This window comes from Orcinus orca, chromosome 9, assembly GCF_937001465.1.
Source record: "Orcinus orca chromosome 9, mOrcOrc1.1, whole genome shotgun sequence".
NCBI lineage: Eukaryota > Metazoa > Chordata > Mammalia > Artiodactyla > Delphinidae > Orcinus > Orcinus orca.
In genome coordinates, this window is record NC_064567.1 from 10,689,595 (window position 1) to 10,716,856 (window position 27,262).

General features: G+C 38.9%; 1 protein-coding gene across 4 annotated transcripts in view; it reads left to right on the forward strand.

The window, feature by feature from the left end:
- TPK1 (thiamin pyrophosphokinase 1) overlaps nucleotides 1-27,262 on the forward strand; it is a 350,900-nt gene that overhangs the window by 165,756 nt on the left and 157,882 nt on the right. For all 4 annotated transcript variants that reach the window (XM_033432268.2, XM_049714730.1, XM_049714732.1 and 1 more), the window contains 2 exons: nucleotides 3,248-3,320; nucleotides 20,890-20,985. In XM_033432268.2, coding sequence (XP_033288159.1) covers nucleotides 3,248-3,320; nucleotides 20,890-20,985 — 169 coding nt within the window. The remainder of the gene's footprint in view (nucleotides 1-3,247; nucleotides 3,321-20,889; nucleotides 20,986-27,262) is intronic.

Genomic DNA, 27,262 nt, shown 5'->3' on the forward strand with positions numbered 1-27,262 from the left:
TGGCCCTGCCTCTGCGTGTAGGTCGCTGGAGGGCGTCTGTTTTTTGCTCAGACAGGACGGGGTTAAAGGAGCCGCTGATTCGGGGGTTCTGGCGTACTGAGGCCGGCGGGGAGGGAGGGGCACGGAATGCGGGGCGGGCCTGCGGCGGCAAAGTCCGCCGTGACCCTGCACCAGCCTGAGTCCCGCCGTGCGCTCTCCCGGGGAAGTCGTCCCCGGATCCCGGGAACCTGGCAGTGGCGGGCTGCACAGGCTCCGCGGAAGAGGGGCGTGGAGAACGACCTGCGCTCGCACACAGGCCCCTTGGTGGCGGCAGCAGCAGCCCTAACGTCTCCCGCCCGTCTCTGGAGTCCACGCCCTCAGCCGCGGTTCGCGCCCGTCTCTGGATTCCGCGCTTTCAGCCGCGGCTCGCGCCCGTCTCTGGGGTTTGCGCTTTTAGCCGCGGCTCGCGCCCGTCTCTGGAGCTCCTTTAAGTGGCGCTCTGAATCCCCTCTCCTCGCGCACCAGGAAACAAAGAGGGAAGAAAAAGTCTCTTGCCTCTTCGGCAGGTGCAGGCTTTTCCCCGGACTCCCTCCCTGCTAGCTGTGGTGCACTAACCCCTTCAGGCTATGTTCAAGCCGCCAACCCCAGTCCTCTCCCTGCGCTCCGTCCGAAACCGAAACCCGAGCCTCAGAGCCTCAGCGCCTCAGCTCCCAGCCCCGCCCGCCCCGGCGGGTGAGCAGACAAGCCTCTCGGGCTGGTGAGTGCCGGTCGGCACCGATCCTCTGTGCGGGAATCTCCCCTCTTTGCCCTCCGCACCCGTTGCTGTGCTCTCCTCCGCGGCGCCGAAGCTTTCCCCCTCCGCCTCCCGCAGTCTCCGCCCGCGAAGGGGCTTCCTAGTGTGTGGAAACCTTTCCTCCTTCACAGCTCCCTCCCACTGGTGCAGGTGCCGTCCCTATCCTTTTGTCTCTGTTTATTCTTTTTTTTTCTTTTGCCCTACCCAGGTACGTGGGGAGTTTCTTGCCTTTTGGGAGGTCTGAGGTCTTCTGCCAGCGTTCAGTAGGTGTTCTGTAGGAGTTGTTCCACGTGTAGATGTATTTCTGGTGTATCTGTGGGGAGGAAGGTGATCTCTGCGTCTTACTCTTCCGCCATCTTCCTGCTCCTCCCTCAGTAATGGGTTTTTAAATACTCTTCCTTATTAATTTTATCCTGAATGTGTACACAAGAAGCTCTGAGTCAGAGTTCTTATTACCTCTAATAAAAGTTAGATGAAACAAGTATTAAATATTTAACTTTCATGGAATCCCATCAACCTCCTCTTGGATATGAAGGCCTTCCTTGCCTTTTGCACCACTTCCAGTTATATTTTGATATTGCATCAATTCCTATGCTCTAGTTTTTATCCCTTGGCTCATGCAATGATAGGTCAATGGTCCTGTGCTAATAGCTGCATACTCCATATGTGAAAGACAAGGAAATATGATATTTTCCCTTAACTTATTAAGTGGGAGGTGGCAGCTGTGCTTCTCCCCTCTTGAAAGAGTCTCTGGTGGAAATTTTATGGGCCTGAATCTTAACCCCAACCGATTTAACAATTTATATCAGTAAAATCTCTCCAGGAGCCACACAGCTCCGTGTGTCTTAGCTTTTATGACCTAGAGATGTCTCTAGGTTCTGGGGCTTTATCTCTTTTGACATATAATGCCCAGCAGTAATATTCAGTCTCCCTTTAACTAGGAACCTGGTTCCTTATGTAACAATTTGGCCATCTTGAGAAGACATATAGAAGTTATATTATGATTCTGAATCAGGACAATTAGGTAAAAAGCTAGATCTAATTTTTATGGTATATGAAGAGCAGAATATTTCTGGAAGACATGAAAGCAACTATTCTCTTCTTTATATCATAGGTACTTAGGAAGCTCAGAAGGCAAGAGCGTTTGGCCAGAGTACTGGAAGTCCAGGGAAGTGTTATTTCTCCACAGTTAGGTGTTTTAAGTGGGAAGAAATTCTACCAGGTCATGTCAGTGTTTTACGTAAAAAATAGTAAAGGATGGCTTATGTAGATACAGTAAGGTAGGTTTTCCAAAATGAGTTCTGAAAAAATATAAATGGTAGGGAAGAGAAATAAGGTAACAGTGATATAATTAGAAACATCCATTTGGGGAAATTCTCTTTCTTTAGTAACCGTGACCTTTGTGGTATTGCAGAACTATCTAGAAGATTCCTATTTCTAGAAATATGTCAGTAGGATTTTTTTTTTTTTTTTTTTTTTTTTGCGGTACGCGAGCCTCTCACCGTTGTGGCCTCTCCCGTTGCGGAGCACAGGCTCCGGACGCGCAGGCTCAGCGGCCATGGCTCACGGACCCAGCTGCTCCGCGGCATGTTGGATCCTCTCAGACCGCGGCACGAACCCGTGTCCCCTGCATCGGCAGGCTGACTCTCAACCACTGCGCCACCAGGGAAGCCCTGTCAATAGGATATTTAGAAAATGGTTTTGAACTGACTCCTGCTCTACAAAGAATGCCTAATCCTCATCATCATTTGTTCAGTTCAAATCTGCTGGAAGTTTTGAACTGGTATCAGGGTAAAATACTGTCAAAGTTCGTATATATTTGTAGAAGGGACTATGCAGAGACTATGAGTCTTTGTGTTAGGGTTTTGAACTGAGAGCTTTTTTAAAACCAATAATCTTCTTTAATCTTTACATATATATTTTTTGAATAAATTTATTTATTTATTTATCTTTGGCTGCGTTGGGTCTTCGTTGCTGAGCACGGGCTCTCTCTAGCTGCGGCGAGCGGGGCCACTCTTCTTTGCGGAGCGCGGACTTCTCATTGCGGTGGCTTCTCTTGTGGAGCACGGGCTCTAGAGCGCAGGCTCAGTAGTTGTGGCGCATGGGCTTAGTTGCCCCGTGGCATGTGGGATCTTCCCCGACCAGGGCTCGAACCCACGTCCCCTGCATTGGCAGGCGGATTCTTAACCACTGCGACACCAGGGAAGCCCCTTTATATGTTTTTTTAAGCAAGATAAATATTGACTGATAGACTAAGTTGACACATTAGTTGGATATGTGGAGTTGCCCTCAATCATACTGTATGGAAACTAAGCATATAAGATGTAACATCCCATTCACTCCGAAAACAGGCTCTGTTGCTTTTTCCTTTTGAGTACATTAGCTCTCTCTCTCTGGTCCTTAATAATCATAGTTTTAAAGGTTAGCAACTAAGTAGCCTTAAATAGTTGACTTACTTGGAACTCTTTCTTTCAGCTTTCTGCCTGAATTCATCAGTGGAGACTTTGATTCTATTAGGCCTGAAGTTAGAGAATACTACGCCATTAAGGTAAACCATTAACACTTCTATATTTAAGGTCTTTCTCATGTGATTGCTTTTCCTATGTTTTTTTCCCTGGTTTTCTTGGTGTATGTGTAGGGATTGAGAAACTCATTGTTTGGTTACTTTGTTACTTAAGAAGTTTTTTTCTAGCAATTGTCATACACATTCAAATGGAAATTTAGAAAATGACAAGTGGAAACACAATTTTAGAATTTCTATGACCATCAGTTAAACATTAATGCTTAGTCTTTTAAGCATGTATATTTTAAATGAGTTTATAGTTTTTATGCCTCATTAAAAATATACTGTATTGTCTACATCCTCATTAATTATGTATTTTTCACACATTTTAAATTTCATTTAATGAATGTATTGTATTTTACTTAACCAGTTCCCAATTGATGTACATTTAAATGTTGTCCATTTTATTGTAAATGAAAAACATCTTTGTAAATGAATTTTTATAAAAATCCCTAATTGTGAGTACCTAGAATTTTAGAACCAGTTATTTTTTTTAATATTAGTTTTCTTGAAACTATTACTAAAATAATAGTGTTATTCAGAACAGAACTACTCTGTTCTGAATAACACTATTCATTACAACTTGAAATTAATAATAATGTGCAGCTTATTAAGGTGTTCATTTTGTCACTATTGTGCACATCTTCCAAAGATCCTTGCCACTTAAGAACATACAAATGATCTAATTGCGAATGATAAAAGACACAGAGGAGTGTCTTATACTAATTAATCACTCAAGTTTTCACTGGCTTTAGAGGACGATGCAGGGTTTTTAAAATGATAATTATAGCCTCAGCAGTTCTTCTAGCCACAGCACCATCATCTGTGTTATTGTGAACTGGCATTAGTAAATCGTGCATTTTGTAAAGAAACAGCAGTTATTGAAAGAAACTTTAAATTCTGTATAAGGCTCTGGGATGGATGAGATTAATTCATAAAGAAGAAAGAGGAAAACTTTTGTAGGAAGGAAGGAGGGAGGGGGAGGCAGGGGAGGATAGAAGGAAAGAAGGGAAAAGGAAAAAGAAAAGAAAGAGAAAAAAGGGAAACATGAATCTAGGTGAGGAAACAAGGTACCAAGGTTATAAAGTGTAGGCTGTTGTGATGGAAATTCTGGGACCAGCGGTGAATGCAGATCTGTGCACACCCCATCTACCCACCAGCTGATCAGCCTTTCCATCAGCAAATGAAGACTGCTCCCAAGTCAGTGTTTGATATTCATGCTCAATTACTTTAACAATGGCATGTTTCTATTCATTCCCCACAGTCTCACTTCTCATTAACTCCATACCTCAACCTCCTTGGGATGGAAAGCCCTCAGCCTTGCTTACAATGCAGAGTTTTGCAAATTCATAGACATTAATCATATTTTCGGGAGCAGAAGAAACAGCAGGAGAGGCAGGGACAAGCAGACCCAGAAACCAGTTGAAGATCTGGCCAGATGTGACTGTTCTCTCCCTCTCTTGAATGCTGTCAGCTTGCCAAGACTGCAAGTGTCAATCTGACAGGATGAGGAAATAGCAGGAAAGAATGGGAAGCCCGCTTTTTTTGTTTCTGAATGGCTCGGGGGTGAAGGAAAATTTTGAGTTAATACCTTTAGATGAATTCCCCTTATATTTCCTGCTTCGCTCTTGATTTGAACCTCCAAAGCTAACTTCTATTTGTTAGGGTTTTGTTTGAAAAATAAGATTAACCGAATCTTCTAATTCCTACATTGCGTGCTTCTAAGCTGATGTAGTACAATCTAGGTTGGTTTTTTTTTCATGTATCGATGAGAACTCACTGCTTTTGAGCTCTTTGGATCTGTTCTTAGAGGGCATCAGTGATGTCTTGTATAAGCTAATGTGCTCTGTAGAGCACATGGCGAATGTTTGGCTGCAGTTTTAATAACGATGGTAATGACAACAAGTTAATGCAGCATTACACACAATTCATATAAGCCATTATCTCCACCTTAAGCAATCTTTAAGCTGCTCTGTTACAAATGAAAGGAGGTTATTTCCACTGAAAGTGGAAAATACACTTTTTTTCCGACCTGGTTTGGATCATCAATGAAGCTGAAACTGAGGCTCTATTGAAGAAAGTAAAATAAGGAAGAAATTTAAAATGCTAAAGTTTTGTTAAGATCATAAAGTCGATTCGTAGCCAACATAAGTTCATACGACTTTTTTCCCCCGATAGATACATCATTGACTTACGTGTTTCTGGGACGAGACAAGATGGGGAGGGGTCTGGACAAATTTGAATTTATTTCACTTTCTTACCATCACTCACTGTTTAACCCTTTTGAATTTGGCTTCTTCCAACACTACTCAAGGTACCTCTTACTCTTATTATAGGAGAAATCCAGGTCTATACGCGACTTTTACTTGGTTTGCCTGCTTAATTTCTGAAAATGCTGAAATACCAAGTAGTTAGTTTGTCAGCTTTTAAACAGAATATACCCTAGTTCTTGCCATCTGTATTCGTTAGTTATTACTGTGTAACAAATTGCCCTAAAATTTAGCAGCTTAAAACAGCAAACAGTTCTTCTCTTGCACAGGGACTCCGGGTAAAAAATACGGGAGTCACTTAATAGGGCGGTAGTGGCTCAAGGTTTCTCATGAGGTTATAATGTAGCCTGGTTTTTCCGTCATCTCAAGGCACCCCTGGGGCTACAGAAATTTCTTCCAAGATTATTACTGTGGTTCTTGGTTGGTTTTACTGGCTGTTACTTCTTACTGGCTCTTGGTTGGAGACATCAGTTCCTGGCCATTGGGCTGCTCACAGCATGGCAGGCTGCTTTCCGGGGAAAGAGGGAGGGAAAAGAAAACATGTATGCGAGAGAGCCAGCCCAAGACAGAAATAGTGGTCCTTTTTTTTTTTTGTGGTACGTGGGCCTCTCACTGTCATGGCCTCTCCCGTTGCGGAGCACAGGCTCCAGACGCACAGGCTCAAGGGCCATGGCTCATGGGCCCAGCCGCTCCGTGGCATGTGGGATCCTGCCAGACCGGGGCACGAACCCGTGTCCCCTGCATCGGCAGGCGGACTCTCAACCACTGCGCCACCAGGGAAGCCCAAAAACTGCATATTTTAGAGAGCAATGATGTACCATTGGATTCATGCCAAAGACATAATTTGAAATTTCAGTTGAAGGACAGTGTGACTTGTAACTATCAATGTATTTTTCCATGCTGATAGCTGCATGTAACCTGTTTTAATATTAAACATATAGATACAATAAACACTGATTATATGTAGTTATAGTCCAACTACTTGTGATCCACTTCCTTGATGTATGTGGTATATGCCATTCTTTCTTTTTAACAAGAAATAGTTTATTTTATGACTTTCATACATTGACTTAATTTTTAAAATATTTAATATTTTCAATGTTATTTATTCTTCTTAACTTATAAGAAGTGTACATTTTTTAATTTTTAGTTTTTTAACATCTTTATTGGAGTATAATTGCTTTACAATGGAATATTAATTTCTACTTTATAACAGAGTGAATCAGCTATACATATACATATATCCCCATATCTCCTCCCTCTTGCGTCTCCCTCCCACCCTCCCTATCCCACCCCTCTAGGTGGTCACAAAGTGCTGAGCTGATCTCCCTGTGCTATGTGGCTGCTTCCCACTAGCTGTTTTACACTTGGTAGTGTATATATGTCCTTGCCACTCTCTCACTTCATCCCAGCTTACCCTTCCCCCTCCCCATGTCCTCAAGTCCATTCTCTATGTCTGCGTCTTTATTCCTGTCCTGCCCCTAGGTCCTTCAGAACCTCTTTTTTTTTTTAGATTCCATATATATGTGTTAGCATACGATATTTGTATTTCTCTTTCTGACTTCACTCTGTATGACAGACTCTAGGTCCATCCACCTCACTACAAATAACTCAATTTCGTTTCTTTTTATGGCTGGGTAATATTCTATTGTTATATATATGCCACATCTTCTTTATCCATTCATCTGTCGATGGACACTTAGGTTGTTTCCATGTCCTGGCTATTGTAAATAGAGCTGCAATGAACATTTTGGTACATGACTCTTTTTGAATTATGGTTTTCTCAGGGTATATGCCCAGTATATGCTGGGTCGTATGGTAGTTCTATTTTTAGTTTTTTAAGGAACCTCCATAATGTTCTCCATAGTGGCTGTATCACTTTACATTCCCACCAACAGTGCAAGAGGGTTCCCTTTTCTCCACACCCTCTCCAGCATTTACTGTTTGTAGATTTTTTGATGATGGCCATGCTGACCAGTGTGAGGTGATACCTCGTTGTAGTTTTGATTTGCATTTCTCTAATGATTAGTGATGTTGAGCATCCTTTCACATGTTTGTTGGCAATCTGTGTATCTTCTTTGGAGAAATGTCTATTTAGGTCTTTGGCCCACTTTTGGATTGGATTGTTTGTTTTTTTGATATTGAGCTGCCTGAGCTGCTTGTAAACTTTGGAGATTAATCCTTTGTCCTTTTGGGCATTAATCTCCTTTTAACCTTTTGGAGATGAATCATTTGCAAATATTTTCTCCCATCCTGAGGGTTGTGTTTTCGTCTTGTTTATGGTTTCCTTTGCTGTGCAAAAGCTTTTAAGTTTCATAGGTCCCACTTGTTTATTTTTGTTTTTATTTCCATTTATCTAGGAGGTGGGTCAAAAAGGATCTTGCTGTGATTTATGACATAGAGTGTTCTGCCTGTGTTTTCCTCTAAGAGTTGTATAGTGTGTGGCCTTACATTAAGGTCTTTAATCCATGTTGAGTTTATTTTTGTGTATGGTGTTAGGGAGTGTTCTCATTTCATTCTTTTACATGTAGCTGTCCAGTTTTCCCAGCACCACTTATTGAAGAGGCTGGCTTTTCTTCATTGTATATTCTGCCTCTTTTATCAAAAATAAGGTGACCATATGTGCATGGGTTTATCTCTGGGCTTTCTATCCTGTTCCATTGATCTATCTTTCTGTTTTTGTGCCAGTACCATACTGTCTTGATTACTGTAGCTTTGTAGTACAGTCTGAAGTCTGGGAGCCTGATTCCTCCAACTCTGTTTTTCTTTCTCAAGATTTCTTTGGCTATTCGGGGTCTTTTGTGTTTCCATACAGATAGTGAAATTTTTTGTTCTAGTTGTGTGAAAAATGCCAGTGGTAGTTTGATAGGAATTGCATTGAATCTGTAGATTGCTTTGGGTAGTATAGTCATTTACACAATGTTGATTCTTCCAATCCAAGAACATGGTATATCTCTCCATCTGCTTGTATCATCTTTAATTTCTTTCATCAGTGTCTTATAGTTTTCTGCATACAGGTCTTTTGTCTCCTTAGGTAGGTTTATTCCTAGGTATTTCGTTCTTTTTGTTGCATTGGTAAATGGGAGTGTTTCCTTAATTTCTCTTTCATATTTTTCATTATTAGTGTATAGTAATGCAAGAGATTTTTGTGCATTAATTTTGTATCCTGCAACTTTAGCAAATTCATTGATTACCTCTAGCAGATTTCTGGTAGCATCTTTAGGATTCTATATGTATAGTATCATGTCATCTGCAAACAATGACAGCTTTACTTCTGCTTTTCCAGTTTGGATTCCTTTTATGTCTTTTTCTTCTCTCATTGCTGTGGCTAAAACTTCCAAAACTATGTTGAATAATAGTGGTGAGAGTGGGCAACCTTGTCTTGTTCCTGATCTTAGTGGAAATGGTTTCAGTTTTTCACCATTGAGAATGATGTTGGCTGTGGGTTTGTCATATATGGCCTTTATTTTATTGAGGTAAGTTCCCTCTATGCCTACTTTCTGGAGGGTTTCTATCATAAATGGGTGTTGAATTTGTTGAAAGCTTTTTCTGCATCTATTGAGATGATCATATGTTTTTTTTCCTTCAATTTGTTACTGTGGTGTGTCACATTGATTGATTTGCATATATTGAAGAATCCTTGCATTCCTGGGATAAACCCCACTTGATCATGGTGTATGATCCTTTTAATGTGCTGTTGGATTCTGTTTGCTAGTATTTTGTTGAGGATTTTTGCATCTATGTTCACCAGTGATATTGGCCTGTAGTTTTCTTTCTTTGTGACATCTTTGTCTGGTTTTGGTATCAGGGTGATGGTGGCCTTGTAGAATGAGTTTGGGAGTGTTCCTCCCTCTGCTGTATTTTGGAAGATTTTGAGAAGGATAGGTGTTAGCTCTTCTCTAAATGTTTGATAGAATTCGCCTGTGAAGCCATCTGATCCTGGGCTTTTGTTTGTTGGAAGATTTTTAATCCCAGTCTCAGTTTCAGTGCTTGTGATTGGTCTGTTTATATTTTCTGTTTCTTCCTGTTTCAGTCTCAGAAGGTTGTGCTTTTCTAAGAATTTGTCCATTTCTTCCAGGTTGTCCATTTTATTGGTGGTATGCCATTCCTAATTTATTCTGTAAAGCCTCCTTTTCAGATAGCTGTGACATCTTTGTGTTTCCCCTTTTGCCCATTTGTCTTAGTTCGTCTCTGCCTGGTTCACTAATATTAACTCATAATGAGGCATGTCTTTACAGATTTTCTCCTTGATATTTTATTTTCCTTTATATTTTTCACTTTCTGAGTCAGTCAGTGCTTCTTTGATTCAAGGTTAAAATCACCTATTTCAGTCTTTTTAGTTATTCTGTCAGTCATGCCCACATGTGTTTCAGTTTCCTGAGACCTTTGAAGAAACTGTAATATCTCATGTAACTTCTGATATTCTGTTACTGTTGCATGTAGTCTTTGGGGTTTCTACTGGACATAGGAAGCGGGTTTTAAAGCATGCTTCCTTATGTTTAGGAGGTTAAGGAATTAGTTGCAGTATTTAATTAATGCCTTAGAAAGTCACCGAAAAACAGGTTTTTCCATAATTATAATTGTGTAGGATATAAGATAGCAGTATGTTGTAAATATACTGTTAAAAATGTAAAATAATTTAAAATATTATAAAAATAAAACAGTGTTATTAAGCCCAGTTTTATGATGTGGAAACTGAAGCTCATAAAGCTTAAATGACTTAAGGAAAATGGTAGAACTAGCTAGAGACAGCTCTCGTATCAGTGTTCATGTTTTCCATAAAAATTTTTTATTAAAACTGGGACTCAGTTACTACTACTGCTCTTAAACAGATTACATCTTTGGTCTGTTGGACAGGACAGTTGTTTTTTGCACAAGGTATTTAGCATCCCTGGGAATGAATGCCAGTATCACCAGCAATGTGATAATGGTCAGTGTGAGAACCAAACACTCTCCCTTCACATTTCCATCATGTCACTCCCTTTCACCCACATTTCTGGGGTAGCAAGAGTAGAACTGCAATAGTTGGGCCAGACCAAGAATGACCAAACAAACTGGTAAATTATTACATTATATAAAATCTATTTATAGGACATGGAATTGAGCCAAGATAGGACATTGAAGAACCAAGGTGATTTGGTAACAGAAAGATAGCAAGGGCAGGGGTAGGCTGTAAGTATAAGAACGTCGTCTTTGTTCTATGACAAAAGTGAGTCTTTTGGCATTCTGAAAACTGTTGCCATGAACACAAGGCCATGTTCTCGACAGGGTGGTGAAAACTACCCTCGTCATAAGTCAGGAATAGGCCCCTAGATCTTAGTTCTGATATTATCTTCTCAGTTAATTCTTCCAGATCCTGGAAGAACACGGTATGGTATCCTAACCATACCGTGGTCAAGAGTATTGGAACATGGTGTGGGCCCAAGACCCTGTTAGCCCTGCAGTTACAAAGATAAGACTTGGTTGAAGAGATACAGTGAACCCCAGTGTAAATGATGAGTGAGACTTGCAGTAATGTTGAGTTGATGCTAGGCCACTAATTTTCTATTAGAGACATAACAAGATTATTCTAGGCCAGCTGGTAATTCTACAGCACTGTAAACTGCAGGACTGGAGACAGAGATCCAGGCAGACTATTGTCTCCTTGTTCTTTCATTGTATCTTTTTCAGAATTGGGAAAGATAAGATTTTTTTTATTTTTCGGAAATAACATGAATTATTAAAGAATATCTTTTATTAAATCAGTGTTTCTTGATGATAGTTTCCTATTGTCATCTAACAGTGGCATGACCATACCCACATTTCTGCAGACTCAGTCACTAGGCAAGGGTAGTCTGTCTAAACTTTTTTTTAAATTTATTTTATTTATTTTTGGCTGTGTTGGGTCTTTGTTGTTGCACATGGGTTTTCTCTAGTTGCAGAGAGCAGGGGCTACTCTTCATTGCTGTGCACGGGCTTCTCATTGTGGTAGCTTCTCTTGGTGTGGAGCACGGGCTCTAGATTTGTGGACTTCAGTAGCTGTGGCACGCGGGCTTTGTTGCTCCATGACATGTGGGATCTTCCCAGAGCAGGGCTCGAACTCGTGTCTCCTGAATTGGCAGGCAGATTCTTAACCACTGCACCACCGGGGAAGCCCTGTCTAAACTTTTTTAACCTGTGCTCCTTTTGTTAAATATAAGATGCCATAAATGTTATATCTAATAGCAGAAAATTTCTCATCATTTTACATCTCATCATAATGTCTGTTGCTTCTATAAATGTGTTTCAGTTGCATTTTAGGAGACTGAGTATTTGGGTTTGAATATATTTTTTCCCAGTCAAAATAATGGGAAACGGGCTTTTGGTTGACATTTGAATAGGATGTCTGATTTTTCTTAAATGGACTACTGATGTTAAGCAGGAAGTGCTTGTGTTTTAATTCCAATATAAAGACAGAGACACTGATTCTCAAATAGTGTGTGTGGGAGGTATAGATAGTTATATTACTTAGGCAGAGATGTCAAATAACTTAATACTTAGTCTTGGCTATCAGTAGTGTGCCTTTTAGTTTTTAAGTTTTTATAAATGAAGCGATAATGTTTTCATGAACTAACTATGCAGATTATTTTTTGAGTTGTTAGTTTGCATATATGGATGTCTTACCAAGGCATACAAATTAAATTATGTTATATAGCCCTGGCTTTTTCATATATTTGTAATAATGGTCACATAATGTTGTACATGTGAGAGACCTCTCGAAGTGCTAAAAGAACTATTTTAATGTAAAGTGTTAGTATTTTGTTTTACTCTGTAAAGTTGTTAACTGAAAAGCTTTTTAATAACTATCCTCAGTAACATTGCTTTTAAAATGATTTCTAATCATTTTATTTCCATAAGTGTACAATTTATGAACCTAGATTTGATTCGTAATCAGAATTAATTATAGTATCCTTGTGAGTTTGACAGCGCCTTGGGTTCAATTCTATTTACATTTAACAGTCTCCACAGATGTTTTTAATCTTCAGTTAAAAACATCTGCGTGGCTCTGCCTAATCTCATGTATCTTGTTATTTTCTCCTTTTAGCTGTGTCTCTTTCCCAGTTCCACCCAGCCACATGCCAACAACTTTTAGACATGGTAAAATTAATTAATTTAGAGAAAATGGCAAACAGGACTGTGAGAAATTGTAAAACATTAGCAAGTGTGACTCTTATGCCAAACAGAGGAAATTATATGAATATATAAAGCTCAGCTCCATTTATTGGTATACTTTTTTAAGTGAAACACACACACACACACACACACACACACACCACACACACACACACACACACACACACACCACACACACACACACACACACACACACCCCGAGCATAATAAATTCGTAGGCTTAAGCATCAAGACTAATTAACATCTGCTGAGCTCTAAAGGCTTTGTGAAGGGAATTATAGACAGGCAGTTTCCACTGACAGCTGAGTGACAGGTTCTTCACTTTGGTAGGCTTACCCTTCTAGCGTCTCAGCAAGGCAATGATGAGACAGGCAGGGGACATTATGTGAAACTGTCTCTTGAATACACCTTCATTCTTAGGCTTGCCTCAATCATAGTCCTTTCAAATCGTCTATATTTTGCAAAGCCTGTCTTGTTTGAATTTGTGTAACATACTTAAGGCATTTAAAAAGGGGGAGCCTATGCCCTTTAAATTGTTAAGCCCTCCCAAGTGCCTCACATGTGACTCCTGGGCCAGCCCAGCCTGTCTCTTCTCTAACTCTGTGATCTCTGGGGCCTCTGTGACTGTTTCTCTTCCCTCATTCCTCTGGATCGTGGAACCCCCTACTCATCAGTCTTCCCCCACAGTTCCCCACCTGTAGCTATTGGGTATTCCTTCCTTTGTTCTTTCCTCGCAGAGCTTGATCGAAACAATTTTATCATAATTTTCCTCCTTATCCCTATTAATATGTAATATGTGATCTCCTGCAACCTGAAGTCTTGGTCATTCCTTCTGGGATCCCTAGGAATTAGTAGGTTCTCACGAAAGTTTATATGACTCAGGTGTCTAATCCTTCTTTTAGATACTTGGTATAAAAAAGATTTATACCAAGTGCCACATGTTAACTTGGTATAAAAAAGATTTCTGTGATCAAATGAGTTTGTGAAATTTGACATTCTCTATGTCCCTCTTGGAAATTCACCATGCACAGTATCATTCTAAGTAAGTCTGCCAAAATTTTAATTTTGTTTACCTTAGTGTTACACTTCTCAAGTGAGTTTCACCATTGAAAGACTACCCTTTACCCACTAACAGTTAAAGCAGTATATTGGTTTCCAACAGGCTAAAATGTATTTGTACTATTTCAGATTTTCTCTACTTTTAAAAGTTGATGAGAGAAATAATCAATATAACCTTGAAAAGAGTAATGGCTGACAATGACTTTAACATGCTCACAATATGACAGACACTTTTATAGGTACTTTCATTTATAAATTCATTTCATCCTTGCATCAAATTTTATTAGGTTGGAACTGTCACCTACATTTTACAGATGAGTATGGAAGCACAAAGAGGTTGAGTAACTTGCCCAAGCTTACACAACTAGGAAATGGTTTAAGTAGGCTCCAAACAGGCGTTCTGGCCCCAGAATCCGTGCTCTTTTCTAGCTGTTATCCCATAATCCTCTAGTTGAGAGGAGGGAGTTTTCTCAAAGTAAAGTGAGGATCAGTTTCAATGCCGAGGAAATCCTGTGGCCGCCTTTGCTTTGTGAGCATTCAGTTTTCCTTTTCAGGTTCTGCTTAGTTCTGGGTAACTGAACAATAACCTCCACCACGGTTACCTTCAGCACTCCCACTCCTGCCCCACCACACCCTTGCTTTTCTGGGGAGGGTTGGCAGAGAGCGCTGATGGAGGCCGAGTCCATCCTTGGCATACTTGTAGTGGGTGTGAAGGAATGGCACCTGGACAAGACCAGATCTCTGCGTCTAGATACTTACAGGAATATTATAAAATAGAAGCTTATACAAGCATCCTCGTAGAGGAAGAATCTCTGTAGCTCTTTGTTTTGAGGGTTCCCAAGACCACTTCCATGTTCTGTAATTCACTAGAGGACTCACGGCACTGGTCATATAGTCAGCCTCTCACTGTAATAAATCACAGCTGTGAGTATAGGCAGCAGAATCAGCAAAGGGAAAAGGCACTTGGGGGAAAATTCTGGAGGAAATGAGTCACCAGTTGCAAGAGTCCTTTCCCAGTGGAGTCAGTAGGATGTGTGTGCTTAATCAAATTGTAACAAGTGTGATGTGTTGTCACCAGGGAAGCTCATTCAAGAGCCAATGCCCAAAATTTTACTGGGGGCAAAAAGAAAGCAGGTGCTTAGCATAAAGCACATTGTTTGTACAAATAATTTAGGCACAGGGAGCCACCACTGGGGAAAAGTGTTTATCAGTGTAGGGAACTGTTTACCATTCAGGTCCTCCAGGCATTAGTCCAAAGGCCAACCATGCAAGCAGGCTTTATAAAAGCATTCTTGAGCCTGCTATGTTAAGTCTTTTGGACACCCTGTTCCACTGGGAACTCTGGCTCTGCTTTTAGGAAGGAAGCCATCATTTTGAGACCCTGTGCTCTTTTAAAATAACTTTTGACCTCTGTTAATAGATGTGGTGGCTTTCTTGTTTCAAATGCTTAAAGTTTTCGTTCAATGCCGTGTTGAAAGGAAAGGTTATTTTACAACACCCAGGGCAGTGAAGATTATAGCAGATTAGAATGTCTCTTTATGTTTGGGATTGAATGGAGAATTGCTACAAGGTAAATTACTTTTGTTCTCTTCTTTTATACACTGTCTAGAAAAACGGAAAGAGAACACTGGATTATATTAGGCAACTTGTTACTTAGAATTTTTAAGAGTTTAATCATGTGACATTCTTGCTGAAGAAATTGTTACTCGTCAGCTGTCATTTGATAATTTAAAGAAAACTTTTTAGTTTGAAAAGTAGAAATGTTTTTAGAAGTCTGGTAAATAAAACGATAGTAGTAATCTACCATAGTATGCTTTATACAATAAAGAGGAAAGTGGGAAATGGTTACTTTGTGATAACATCTCTACAGAGTAAAAAGACAATTTTCATACCTGTGTCAAGGAACATAGATCATTTAGATTTCAATCGGCTTTATGCAACTATTCCCCTTCTTAGCAAATCTGAGAACAAGTTTGGGCTAATTTTAGATCTCTATCTTTGATTATTCAGAGTATAAGTCATTTTGCTTTATCCCTGCTGTGCTCTTAATCTGGCAGGCAGTTTCTTATTACAGAGTTCTGGTCAATTCAGTTTAATAAAAGATTATGGAACCTCATTATTAAAAGTGTAATGTATTCAATTTTTTTAAGACTCTTGAGTGTATCTCCCTAAATATTTTTAAATGTATGCTAACATACAGGAAGAAAGGCTACTTCAGCAATGGATAGGGGAAAATAAAGTGTGTGGGAGCTAGAATTTTAAGACCCCATAAAGCTCTTATTATCATTGCTTATTTAAAAAAAGTACCAATATTCTAATGTGATGGGATAATAAATTGTACTTCATCTTTTCAGAGCCAACTTGAAAGGTGGTCTTTGACATCTTCTTGCCTCCTTTTCTTTACCCTTGATTGACACCTGTTTCCCCTCCCAGAAGTGTCCCTTTCTTTCATACTGTCCTTTAGCTCCTTAGTCCTCAGTTGGGTGAACCACTTCCAGTCTCAACCCTGCTTCACACTCCAAAATTGTCTTAACTTTTTTTCCCTTCCTCTCCAGTGAAAGCCATCTTTTCCTTAATGAAATAGATCTGTTTGTGATTAAGAAGGAAGTACGGCAAGTAAATTAATTCACAGTAAGAAATTCATGATGAATTAACTTTCCTACTGTTACTTATATTTTAAAAGAAGAAAATTTTTTTTCACCCTCATACACCAGTAGGAATATTCATATTTACAGCCTGCCTGGAAAGGCAGGAAACTCTGGCAACATCTACCAGGGGTTATAAAAAAATGTTCTTATAATTTCCCCAGTAATTTCATTTTAAGAATTCAATTCTAAGAAAATAACCAGAAATAAACACTTCTATACAGAGATATTGATCAGAATGATATGTTTAATAGCCAAAAAAAGTGAATTATGTCATGAATATAAATGATAAATATAGTGACAGTATAATGAGTTGGGGAAGCAGAGAAAAGGGATGAGAAGGATAGCTAAGCACTCACTGCCCACTTCAGATGTCTGTGGGTGCTCTGAGGGTCCCAAGCTTTCGGCTACAATGGAATCAGGATGGAGTCAGGCAGGGGTCATGTCTGTCTAAAAGCTAAAGGATTTTCAGGTATTTAAAACGGGAGAAAAGCAACTAAATAAAGGTTCAGTATAAATTATAAAGGTGTTTTTCTGCTTAAACCTTCCAAAATACCCAAAGTTTAATTAAGCAGGGTTGAGTACAAAGCATTGGTAGGTTACGGGTCTGGGCTTCAGATGACATACTATGTCCTAAATCAGCTGTGTGACTTTGGGCAGGTTATTTAATCTCTCTAAACTTCAGTTTACACATCTTAAAATGTGATAATTACATTAACCTTATAAGGTTGTCTTAGAGATTCAAGAACATAATTCATATAAAGTGACTCATATCTCATATAACAAGATGTGTACTCAATTGTTACTTTTTATTATCGTTATTGATTTAGTGAGGAAGATAGTTAATTATCAACAGATCACAATTTTAAGATTCTAATTTTAAGATACTTTTGAGGTTATCTGATTTTTCAGAGAATTAAGTTATATGTTGTTAGGAAAATAATCTGTTTGTTGAAAAGCATTTTAGATTTTGTAGCTACAGACATATTTAATTCTGTTAGGTGAGAAGCTATATGCAAGTCACTCCAAATTAATGTTCAGAATTGGTGTGCATGGTACCTACAAGGAAATAACACTTCTAAACTTTTAACCTTATAAACACAGTCCATAAAGTTACAGTAGAAGTCTCAGAGCCCCATAAAATTTTGCAGGATAATTTTCACAAGTCCTTTCACTAAATGACTTATCCTAAAATGGCACTAAATGACTTATCCTAAAATGAATAAGCTAATAGCGAGTTTGGGAATGCTTTCACTGGACTTGCCTCTTGTTTTAAGGAGGCCAAGTCTCTCTCTGGATAGAGTGCATGAACTAACAATTGATATGTTGTTATAATTTTTTTTCCAAAGGATTTGTTTCCTTTCTAATTAAGGAGTTTTAAAGGAGTCAGCATAATATAACCTGATAGGTTTTACGTGTGTTAAATATAAAAACTCATTAACCTATTTTAGTTGAATTATTGGCAAACAGTAAAATTAATTGAGAATGACAGTCTAACGGCTTTTGCATTGATCTTTTGAAATTAGGTTGATTAATGACACTCATTGTCTTGTAATAATTTCTTAGAAGTTGTCAGTGAATTCAAAAATAGTTTTATAAGCCTCCACACAAGGTTCTATGGGGAATATTAGCAATATTTCGCTTACTCTAGTGACCTTTGATGCGAGGTGGTGTGACTGTAGCATCGACGTTTCTAGAGATTGTTCGGAAGTGCCGAGGTGAGAATTTGCTTTGTGTTCGTCTCTGTGCCCGGTGCATTCTGGGCATTATACAGGGCATCTCAACGGCACTGTTAGTTTGCCTGCTAGGTCCGTTACAGATAAGGAAAAGGGAGTTCGCAGAGATTTTTTTAAAGGCCTGAAACTTTTCCCTCATATTAAATTCCTCAAACATGTACAGAGTTTGGTGATGAAAATCAGAAAAACTATTTGTGGGCTTGGAACGGGGATTGGTTGATAAACTACAGCCCATAGGCCAAATCTCGTCCGCTGTCTGCTTTTGTATAGCTGGCAACCTAAGAATGGTTTTTACCGTATTAAATGGTTGGAAAAAATCAAAAGAATAATAATATTTCATAATGTGAAAATTACGTGAAATTCACATTTCAGTTTTTTTGGAACACAGCCATTCCTACTCATTTTTTTTTGTCTGTAGATGTTTCCATGATACAAAGGGAGAGCTGAGTAGTTGGGACAGAGGCCCTTTGGCCTGCAAAGCCTAAAAGAATTACTATCTGGCCCTTTACAGAAAAACTTTGCTGATGCCTGGTCTAGAGTGGTAATTTATCTCAGGCTTTTATAAATGACTTTATTCATTATTGAATGCTTACTACTTGCCGTGTCCTGTGTTGGGTTCTTGTATGCAGATGCAATAATGAACAAAGGGACATAGTGGGTACCTTCATGGAGCTTACAGCTTAAAGCTAATATTTTGATTAATATTTTAATAGTCATAAGGTAGATGTAATAATACAGTTATTTGGTCATTAATAAAATATTGTAATATTTGTAAGGTAGACTATTAATAATTTAACTAATAATAAAATTATTTGGTTAACTAAGCTAATAATAAAATTATTTGGTTAATCTGAGTATTTACCATAACCCTTACTTGAACCTTTTTTCTTTTTAGAATATGCCACACTGAACATACACCTTTGCTCTTTAGATGACTTGTGATCTTACTGAGATTAGGATCATATATTATGAGAATATATTTTTGTGTTTGTTATAGCTATAGATGCCGGTACTATTGGAAATTAATTTGAACTATTACCATTCCAGGACATGTTCTGAAAACTGTTTATTGCTAAATTTTACTAAGTTCCTGATATCAGTTTGTTTCCTTGTCTTTTTTCTTTCTATTGAGAAATAATGACTCATTAAAAAAATACTGTGAATTATTTATGTGGTACTTTATACTGCTATATTTGTTAAGCCTCAATGTGAAATTTGTATTTCACTTTACCTGATTGGATGTTCACTTTGTTAACATTAATGAATTGTTGAATTTTAGTTTATATAGTTGCATATGAAGCACTAATATTTGTCACCATTTTAAGAATCTGTATTAATCATACTTTAAAATAAGTGTTACATAGTTTCCTAATGGCAGCAGGTAGCATAATGCCTGAAAAAATAATGTCATTGTTGCTTTTCTGAGTTAGACTCATAGTCTGATTTATCCACATTAATATTTCAGAGAAACGTAGCATTAGTCCCATGAGGAGAGAAATGGTTTTAATCCACCCATCATTTATCTATCCATCAAATTTCTGTAGACTGCTTGGTATGTGCTGGTATTGTCTTAGCAACTGAAACGCAGTGGTCAGTTTCCCTGTACTCAAGGAGCAGTGAGTCTTCTCTTGCCGAAGATCCTGTGGTCCCAAAGCTATAGGCAAGGATTTGCCAGACGTGAATTTTTGCCTGTGTGTGTGTGTGTGTGTGTGCGCGTGTGCGTGTGCGTGCGTGCACGCGCAATTTGTTCCACTTTGGTTAATTTGCTCCGTTAGTTAATTTGGTTAATTTGCTTTCTCTCATCCTTGAAAACTCTTCGAATGGCAACTTTATATACTGGATTATATTTAACTTTCACTTACTCAGCTGTCAGAGACCTTGCATTGTTTTATTCCTGAGTTAAGAAGTCGGAAGTCCCCTCGTGCTCTGGTTTTACATACCTTTGCTTCTGTAAGACATTGGAGAGAAAGGTGTCATTTCAAAAATATCGTTTCTTGCACCACCTCAGTTCACTAGTGCCAACAAGCTGGCACTTTTGTGGCACTCTATTTATAAATATTTTTCAGTGTTTTTCACTAGTTATCTGTTGTAGAAAAGGCAAAGAACTTATAAACTCACTTCATTATGTCCAAAAGGTAATCCAAGAGACATGTTTACACAGGCATCTCTCTTCCTGCTTCTTTTTACATGAGGAAAAAAGGGTGCTGTAAAGGAATTTTATAGGACATCTAACTTGATTTTACTTAAAATGTAGTTTATCATTAGCTCAGTATTAGTCTTTCTGTCGTGTGGGTAAACTTAGGAAGTCTGCTCGAAGAAACTCAAAGTTTTTTAGAAATAGTTTAATTTCAGGTAATTTCACTGTGAATATATTTTATAATACTTGTACCTGAGTCCTTACGCTAATCTTGAATGTCATCACAGCAGTGATTTTTAAAGACCATTAATGTAGTATAATCTGTACTTTTTTGGGTAAAATGATTGTCGTAATCAGATCGTTATTGTGATAGTGTAACATCATTGCTGAGATATCCTGTTATGTGAAATAATAAAGATAATGAGAATGATTCTAATGATCAAGGTATAATACAGGCATGACAGGATATGTCTGATACTTTACTTTTATAGCTCTTGATCTTGTTCCGAGGCTGACATCATTACTTATTCCTACCTTTTATCTTATTTAACACAGGGATGTGAAATTATTTCAACTCCTGATCAGTGCCATACTGACTTTACCAAATGCCTTGAAGTGCTCCAAAATAAGATAGAAGAAAAAGACCTACAGGTAAGATAGGCGCCTATTTGGTGAAGAGTCTTATACCAAGGATGTGAACAATCCTGTTTTCACTTATCTGAAATCATTATTTGCTTTTGTGCTGCTTATCTGGGTTCCCTTGTCAGGTTTTTCCAGTATATGAATAAATCTGCACTTAGTTGTCAAAACATTAACGTGTGCACTTGAATCAGAGGTCACAGATTCCAGAACCTTACTGTGATGAGGTCCCCAAATGGGTGAAGTGGACCTTGTACAAAGCAAACAAAACTGGCAGCTCATTCTCAGCCTAAAGGGAGTAGCTAGTAGCTGCTTTCTATCTCAGGTTTGTTGTTGCTCTGAAGAGCTGTGTGTGTTTATATATTACGTAGGCAAGACAAGCAAACAAATATGGCCTAGATTTGGCCAACATTGCAAACTCTTATATAAACAAATAAAATATTACTGACTTTTTTTTTAAATGAGAAAAGAGTCTGCTGCTTTGCACATGTGGACTCTTTAAGGTGTTCAATAGTGAATTTCACCCAGCACCCAAGTGTATAATCACGTCCATTAGCTAACGCACACATTTGTATGTTTTTATATTTTGCAATTTTTTTTGATACTTGTTGAAATGATATGCAAACTTTTTAAAGCCTGTATTCCATGAAGATCCACGAAATTAAACCTGAAGCAGTGACTGACAATTGACCATTATGTTCCTGGGAAGGGCAGGAAGGTGAGCTGAGATGCATGATCCAATGTGTCATTTTTAAACTTAGGAAAACACCTTTGTACATTAGGATGGTTTCCACAGTACAAGTAACAGGAGACGTGTTTCAGCCTTTCCTCAGTAATCGAACAGGGTAGGGCCGATTTCAGACACAGCGCGGTCAGATCTCATGTCTGCTTCTTCCATTGTCTTGGCCCTGCTGTGTAAGCTTTCTCTTCAGTCTGGTTTCCCTGACTGTCTGCAGTGGCTGCTTGTAGCAATTTTTTTTACATCGTTACATCTAGAGGGATTGAGGGGCAGGGTCATCACTTCCCACCGTCATGAGACCTAAGTCCTGAAATCTCTCCATTAACCACCACTTGGTTTTGGCGAAGGATGATGAGAATAACCTGATTGTCTTGGACTGGAGCCGGGAGTGGGGGGTCGATCCACATGTCTCATACAGTCCAACTACATGCCTAATACATGTGTGGCGGGATGGCATAGGCAGTGGAGACGCACCCCTAATAAGAACTTACTCCTTTGCAGAAGTTATGAAAGATTTATTCTAATGTATATTTATTAAGTTGAGACAGTAGATCGTTTTCTCCCTTTGAAGGAAAGCCTTGTTAACTATTATAATTGACAAGCAGCTCACTCTGCAAACTCAATAAATGTAATTGAACGAACATTTCTCATCTCCGTTGTAGCTTGAGCTGTACCTAATGTGCTGCTTCCAGCAATCAGTTGCGGTAATAATATATTTGTTTAAGGAAAACAGAAGACAACCTATTGAGAGTTATCTGCTTCATCCCGACATAGCTGATGTTGAGTTTCTTAGAAAAAAATTGTAAATCTTCACAACTGTTTCAATTTTCCTAGTACTTCCACTGAGTGTATTGAAAGCTGGGAATGAAATTATGTGAGTGTCATTTGTTGTGTCAAACTGATAGTATCTCTAATACAGTATTTAGTCATTGAATCTCAAAACAAACCATCGTATCTCAAACTCAACAAGGCCAAAATCCAGAGAGAGCGTCAAACTGGGGGAAGAGGATAATCAGGTGTATATAATCTGTGAAACAAATTGGACAAAGTCTTGGCCGAGCCAGTGGAGGCCTGGAGCGAGAGGACCTATTAGAGGACTCCTGCATTGGGCAGAAAGGGCTGCACACTCCTGCTCCCACCGTGCTTAGTCATAGGCTGGAGGCTGCCAGGGATGTGCATGGCCCTGGTGGCAGGCTGTGCTGTGTCATGAAGGGGTTGCCGCTGGGCCGGGATAGCCAGCTGCCCTCCCCTCAGCCCAGTAGCGAGGTCTTTGTGGAGAGAATGGGAGCTGCGCACCTCCATGGTTGGCACGTTTTGGGTCCAGTGCATTCTCCAGCCTCATCTTGAGCCCCCTTTCTCCTTGTTCCCAAAATATGCCAGATTCCCTCCTCTCCTTTGCCTTAAGGTGTTTTTTGTATATATGTTGCCCCCTCTCTCTAGAATGTTGTGAATATATTTTGATTTTTGTATTTTTCCTTGTCTTTGCCAAGGCCCTGATGGCAGAGTATGCCTGGCGTCCTCAAGGAGGTCTTTCCTCCGCCATAGCTCTGGGTTAGGCTCTACGGCTCTACATTTCTATGCCTCCCTCTCTTCTCCTTTACGATACTCTGAACACTGCTAATAATTGTGTTAATTGTGTATATCTAATTGTTTGCTTAAGGCCTTTCTTCCCAGCTTGACTGTGTAGCCCATTAGGCTGGGATCAGGTCTGTCTTGTTCACGATTGTACGGTAGCACTGTGCGTATAAGAGATGCTCGGGGAACTCACAGGAGAGCAGGAGATGATGCAGTTAGGGGAGAGGTTTTTTAGAGAAGGCTGAGACATGAGAAACAAATAGAAGTTAGATGGCAAAGGGGAGAAGATGGTGGCCAAGTATGGCAGTCCACAGGGAAGATGGCTAACACTTCAGTGAACCAACAGCAGATGGTTTGAAGAGCTTTGCGACAGAGAACAGTGTGGTTACTTGGTGTTTGAAGAAGCATGGTTAGGTCAACTGAATTCATTACTCACAAAACCATCCAAATTAGCTCTTGTTCAGACTGCAAAAGATGGTTATGTTAAATCTGAGACTATCTGTGAGCTTCCACCTGACTTTATGTTTAACCTGGGAGCACAACATTGTCTTTGGTTTAACATAATAGCAGGAGAAAAGCAAGATTAGAAAGATTGGAAAGGAAAATCACAAAAGATTCCCCTCCGCACATTCTCCTACCCTCAAGTGAGATCATCATGAGGGCTTTTACAAATTTCTTCCTAAAATACACATAAACTGTGTCAGAAAATCCTTTATACTTCTCCACCTAATAAATCTTACAAAATTATCATACATTTCTTGTTTTCCCCTTATTAAATTATAAATATGAATTTGTATTCAAAGTGTCTATATTTTGTAGTAAGAGCTTATCTTTTTAGCATATACTTTAAAATATTAACTCTAGTATAAATGAATTGAATTAAAGTACTATTTACTATGTTAAGGAACCATACTGTGTAACATATTAGAACTTTATAGAATTTGGATTAGGGTCTGTCATTATCCTAAAGGAGTTAACTGTCTAGAACAGGAGGTTAATTATAAAAGAAAAGATTTCCCTAAATTACCTTATTTATTATTTATCTGTTTTAAACCTGCTCCTCCTCTACTTTTATTCCTCTGCAAAAAGGTTCTCTGATACATGTGACTTTTTAATGCTTTTCTTTTATGTTGCCACATTGTTTATCTGTGACTGAGTCATGAATAATAAATTTATCAGGATGCCATCCGATATGACTGAATCTTCAAAGAGCACATATATATTCTGATGCTGTAATACATGTTTGAGATCTAAACCCTGGAATTCAGTGGAAAACATTAAAAGCTATTGCTCCAAGTTTCAAAAAATGTAAGATGTACATTGTTTAGGATGAAGCAGGAGGAAATCTAGATTTTAAGGCCCTAAGAATAATAGGTCTCCTAAAATACAGATTAGGGTATTTCCTAGAATTATATGGCAATAGAATCAGTTACTTCAGTTTCTGATGTTTTAAACAGACTTTATGTTGGACAAAATTTGGGCAGAAAAGTTGATGTTAATTTCAAACTGTATATTGTATAGATTTAAATTCATACTAGTTTTATTTGCTAAAACCTCAATACATTTTAGCCCATTTATACTGTTATTTTTTTGTAAACAGTTTTTTAATCAAATGCTGCAGGATGCTGAGTATTATATAAATAAGAGCAAATGTGTAAGTTTTGTACACACAGACAAATATTAATGACTACAAATTAAATATCACATAAAGACTGTAGAATTGATCAATTAACCCAAGAGGACAGAGTAGAAAGACCTTGAGTTCACCTCCTCTCAGGGGCACACCAAAATTACAACTATTTACAGAACAACTATCAGAGAAATAGATTGAAACCTACCAGAAAAGATCTTGTACAATAAAGCCATAAAGAAGGAACCATAACAAGATGGGTAGGAGGGGCGGAGTCACGGTATAGTCAATACTCTTACCCCCAGGTTGGCGACCCACAAATGGGAGAATAATTACAACTACAGAGGTTCTCCCCAAGGAGCAAGGGGTCTGAGCCCCACATCGGGCTCTCTATCCCGGGGATCCTGTGCCCAGAAGATGAGCCCTCAGGATTTTTGGCTTCAACAGCCAGTGGGGCTTACTTTCAGGAGACCAAAAGGACCAAGTGGGGAGATAGAGACTCCATTCTTAAAGGCACCCAGGGGAGAAGTAGTAATTTGAAAGGTGTCTGGGTCAGACCTACCTGCTGATCTTGGAGAGTTTTAGACTATTTATATCTACTGATTATCAGTATTGGACATGATTGGTTTGTAATGGACTAATGACTTTATGTTCATACTAAATATCTGTTGCTGCTCATCAAATTTAAGACTGACTGTATCTGATTGGACTAATTACTTTATCAATATAATAAGATATCCCTAGGGTTGCTGGATGAACTATGATAGTACTGTGAGAAGTATTTTCCAAGGTAGTCTGAGGTCTTCAGTAAAGTCCGCTCTGATGAGCTAGTATCTTTGGCAAGATTCCAATCTTATCTAAAGCAAAATGTAATATATCTGTTGTGTGTGTACACATGTGCTCTGGAAAGGAATAAATACTATCTTTACATTAGAGAAACCTAGCAGATACCACCTTAATCAAGGAATCATAATTAACATCATCAGTGATAATTCATGTTAGTAGTACACGCCCCTCTCTCTAGGTATAGGGTGAGAAGGGCACTTGGCGGTGTACTTCCCTAAAACCCGTAATCTCAGTTTAATCTTTGAAAAAAATCAGAGAAACCCAAATTGAAGATCATTCTACAAAATACCTGACCGCTATTTTCAAGGTCATGAAAGACAAGGAAAGACTTGAGAAACGGTCACAGAGCAGAGGAGATGAGAGAGACATGAAAACTAAATGCAGTGGGGTGAAATGTGAATAAAGCCCAGAGTTTCATTAATAGTTGTGCCCCAGTGTCAATCTTAGTTGTGACAAATGTGCCATGTTTATATAAGATGTTAACATCACTGGGAGCTGGGTGAAGTGTGTACTCCCTGAAGTATCTTCATGACTTTTTACTAAATCTCAAGTTATTTCAAAATAAAACATTTATTTGAAAAAGTATGTTCAGCGTTGCAAATATGCTCTAACAGTGGAATGGTGTCATCTTTGTGTGCCATGACTTATGGTAATATAGAATAAGAAGCAAGTACTACAATCAATAACTTTTTGTGGACTCTCTCAATTTTAAAATGTTTCCTCAAAAAGTTTCAAACTGTAAGACTGCTGCATGTTTCAGCAACTATTGTACATGAAAACTATGCCTGCTTGAAAATCTTCACTAGAAATTTGGTGGTGTTTAAACCACATGACAGGCCAGATCCTCTCAACTTTCACAGCTTCCCTAGAGATCAGAGTATGGTCGGACTCAGTCAAGGATCTGATTTTACCAGGACTGGGTCTAGAAGAAGTAACCCTGTCTATTCCTGCATTCCCTCCTGACCTGTCACAGCCCTGTGGTCTCCATCCCTACCTCCATTTTCTCCCTGGCTCTTCTTATATTGATATTCTGTCATACCTGCCTTTTACTTTTATCTTGTTTCCCCGGGCTTCAGTTATCATTCTGTGCCATTAACTCTATATCTTATATCTCTAATCCTGAACTCCAAAGCCCTATTTCTAACCACTAACTGGAAGGCCAGAGGAACTTCATTTCAGTGTAAACCAAAATTCATCATCTTTCTCACAAAATCTCATTTTCTTTCTTTTCTGTCTCATTCAGTGGCACTACCATCCGTCCACCTGGCAGAAACCTGAGAGTAACCTTATATTTTACTATCCCTGTACCATCCCTCAATGGCTGGTCACAGTTGCTTTAATTCTACAAGCATCTCCTGGGCCCACTTTGTTCTTTCCAATCTTACTGGTACTATCTTAGTTCAGACCTTTAACATTTCTTACCCGGGTTATTTTACTAACCTTCTGTTTGCCCCCTTCACTCCATTCCCTTACTAAAATTTATATCCTCTATCTTAAAT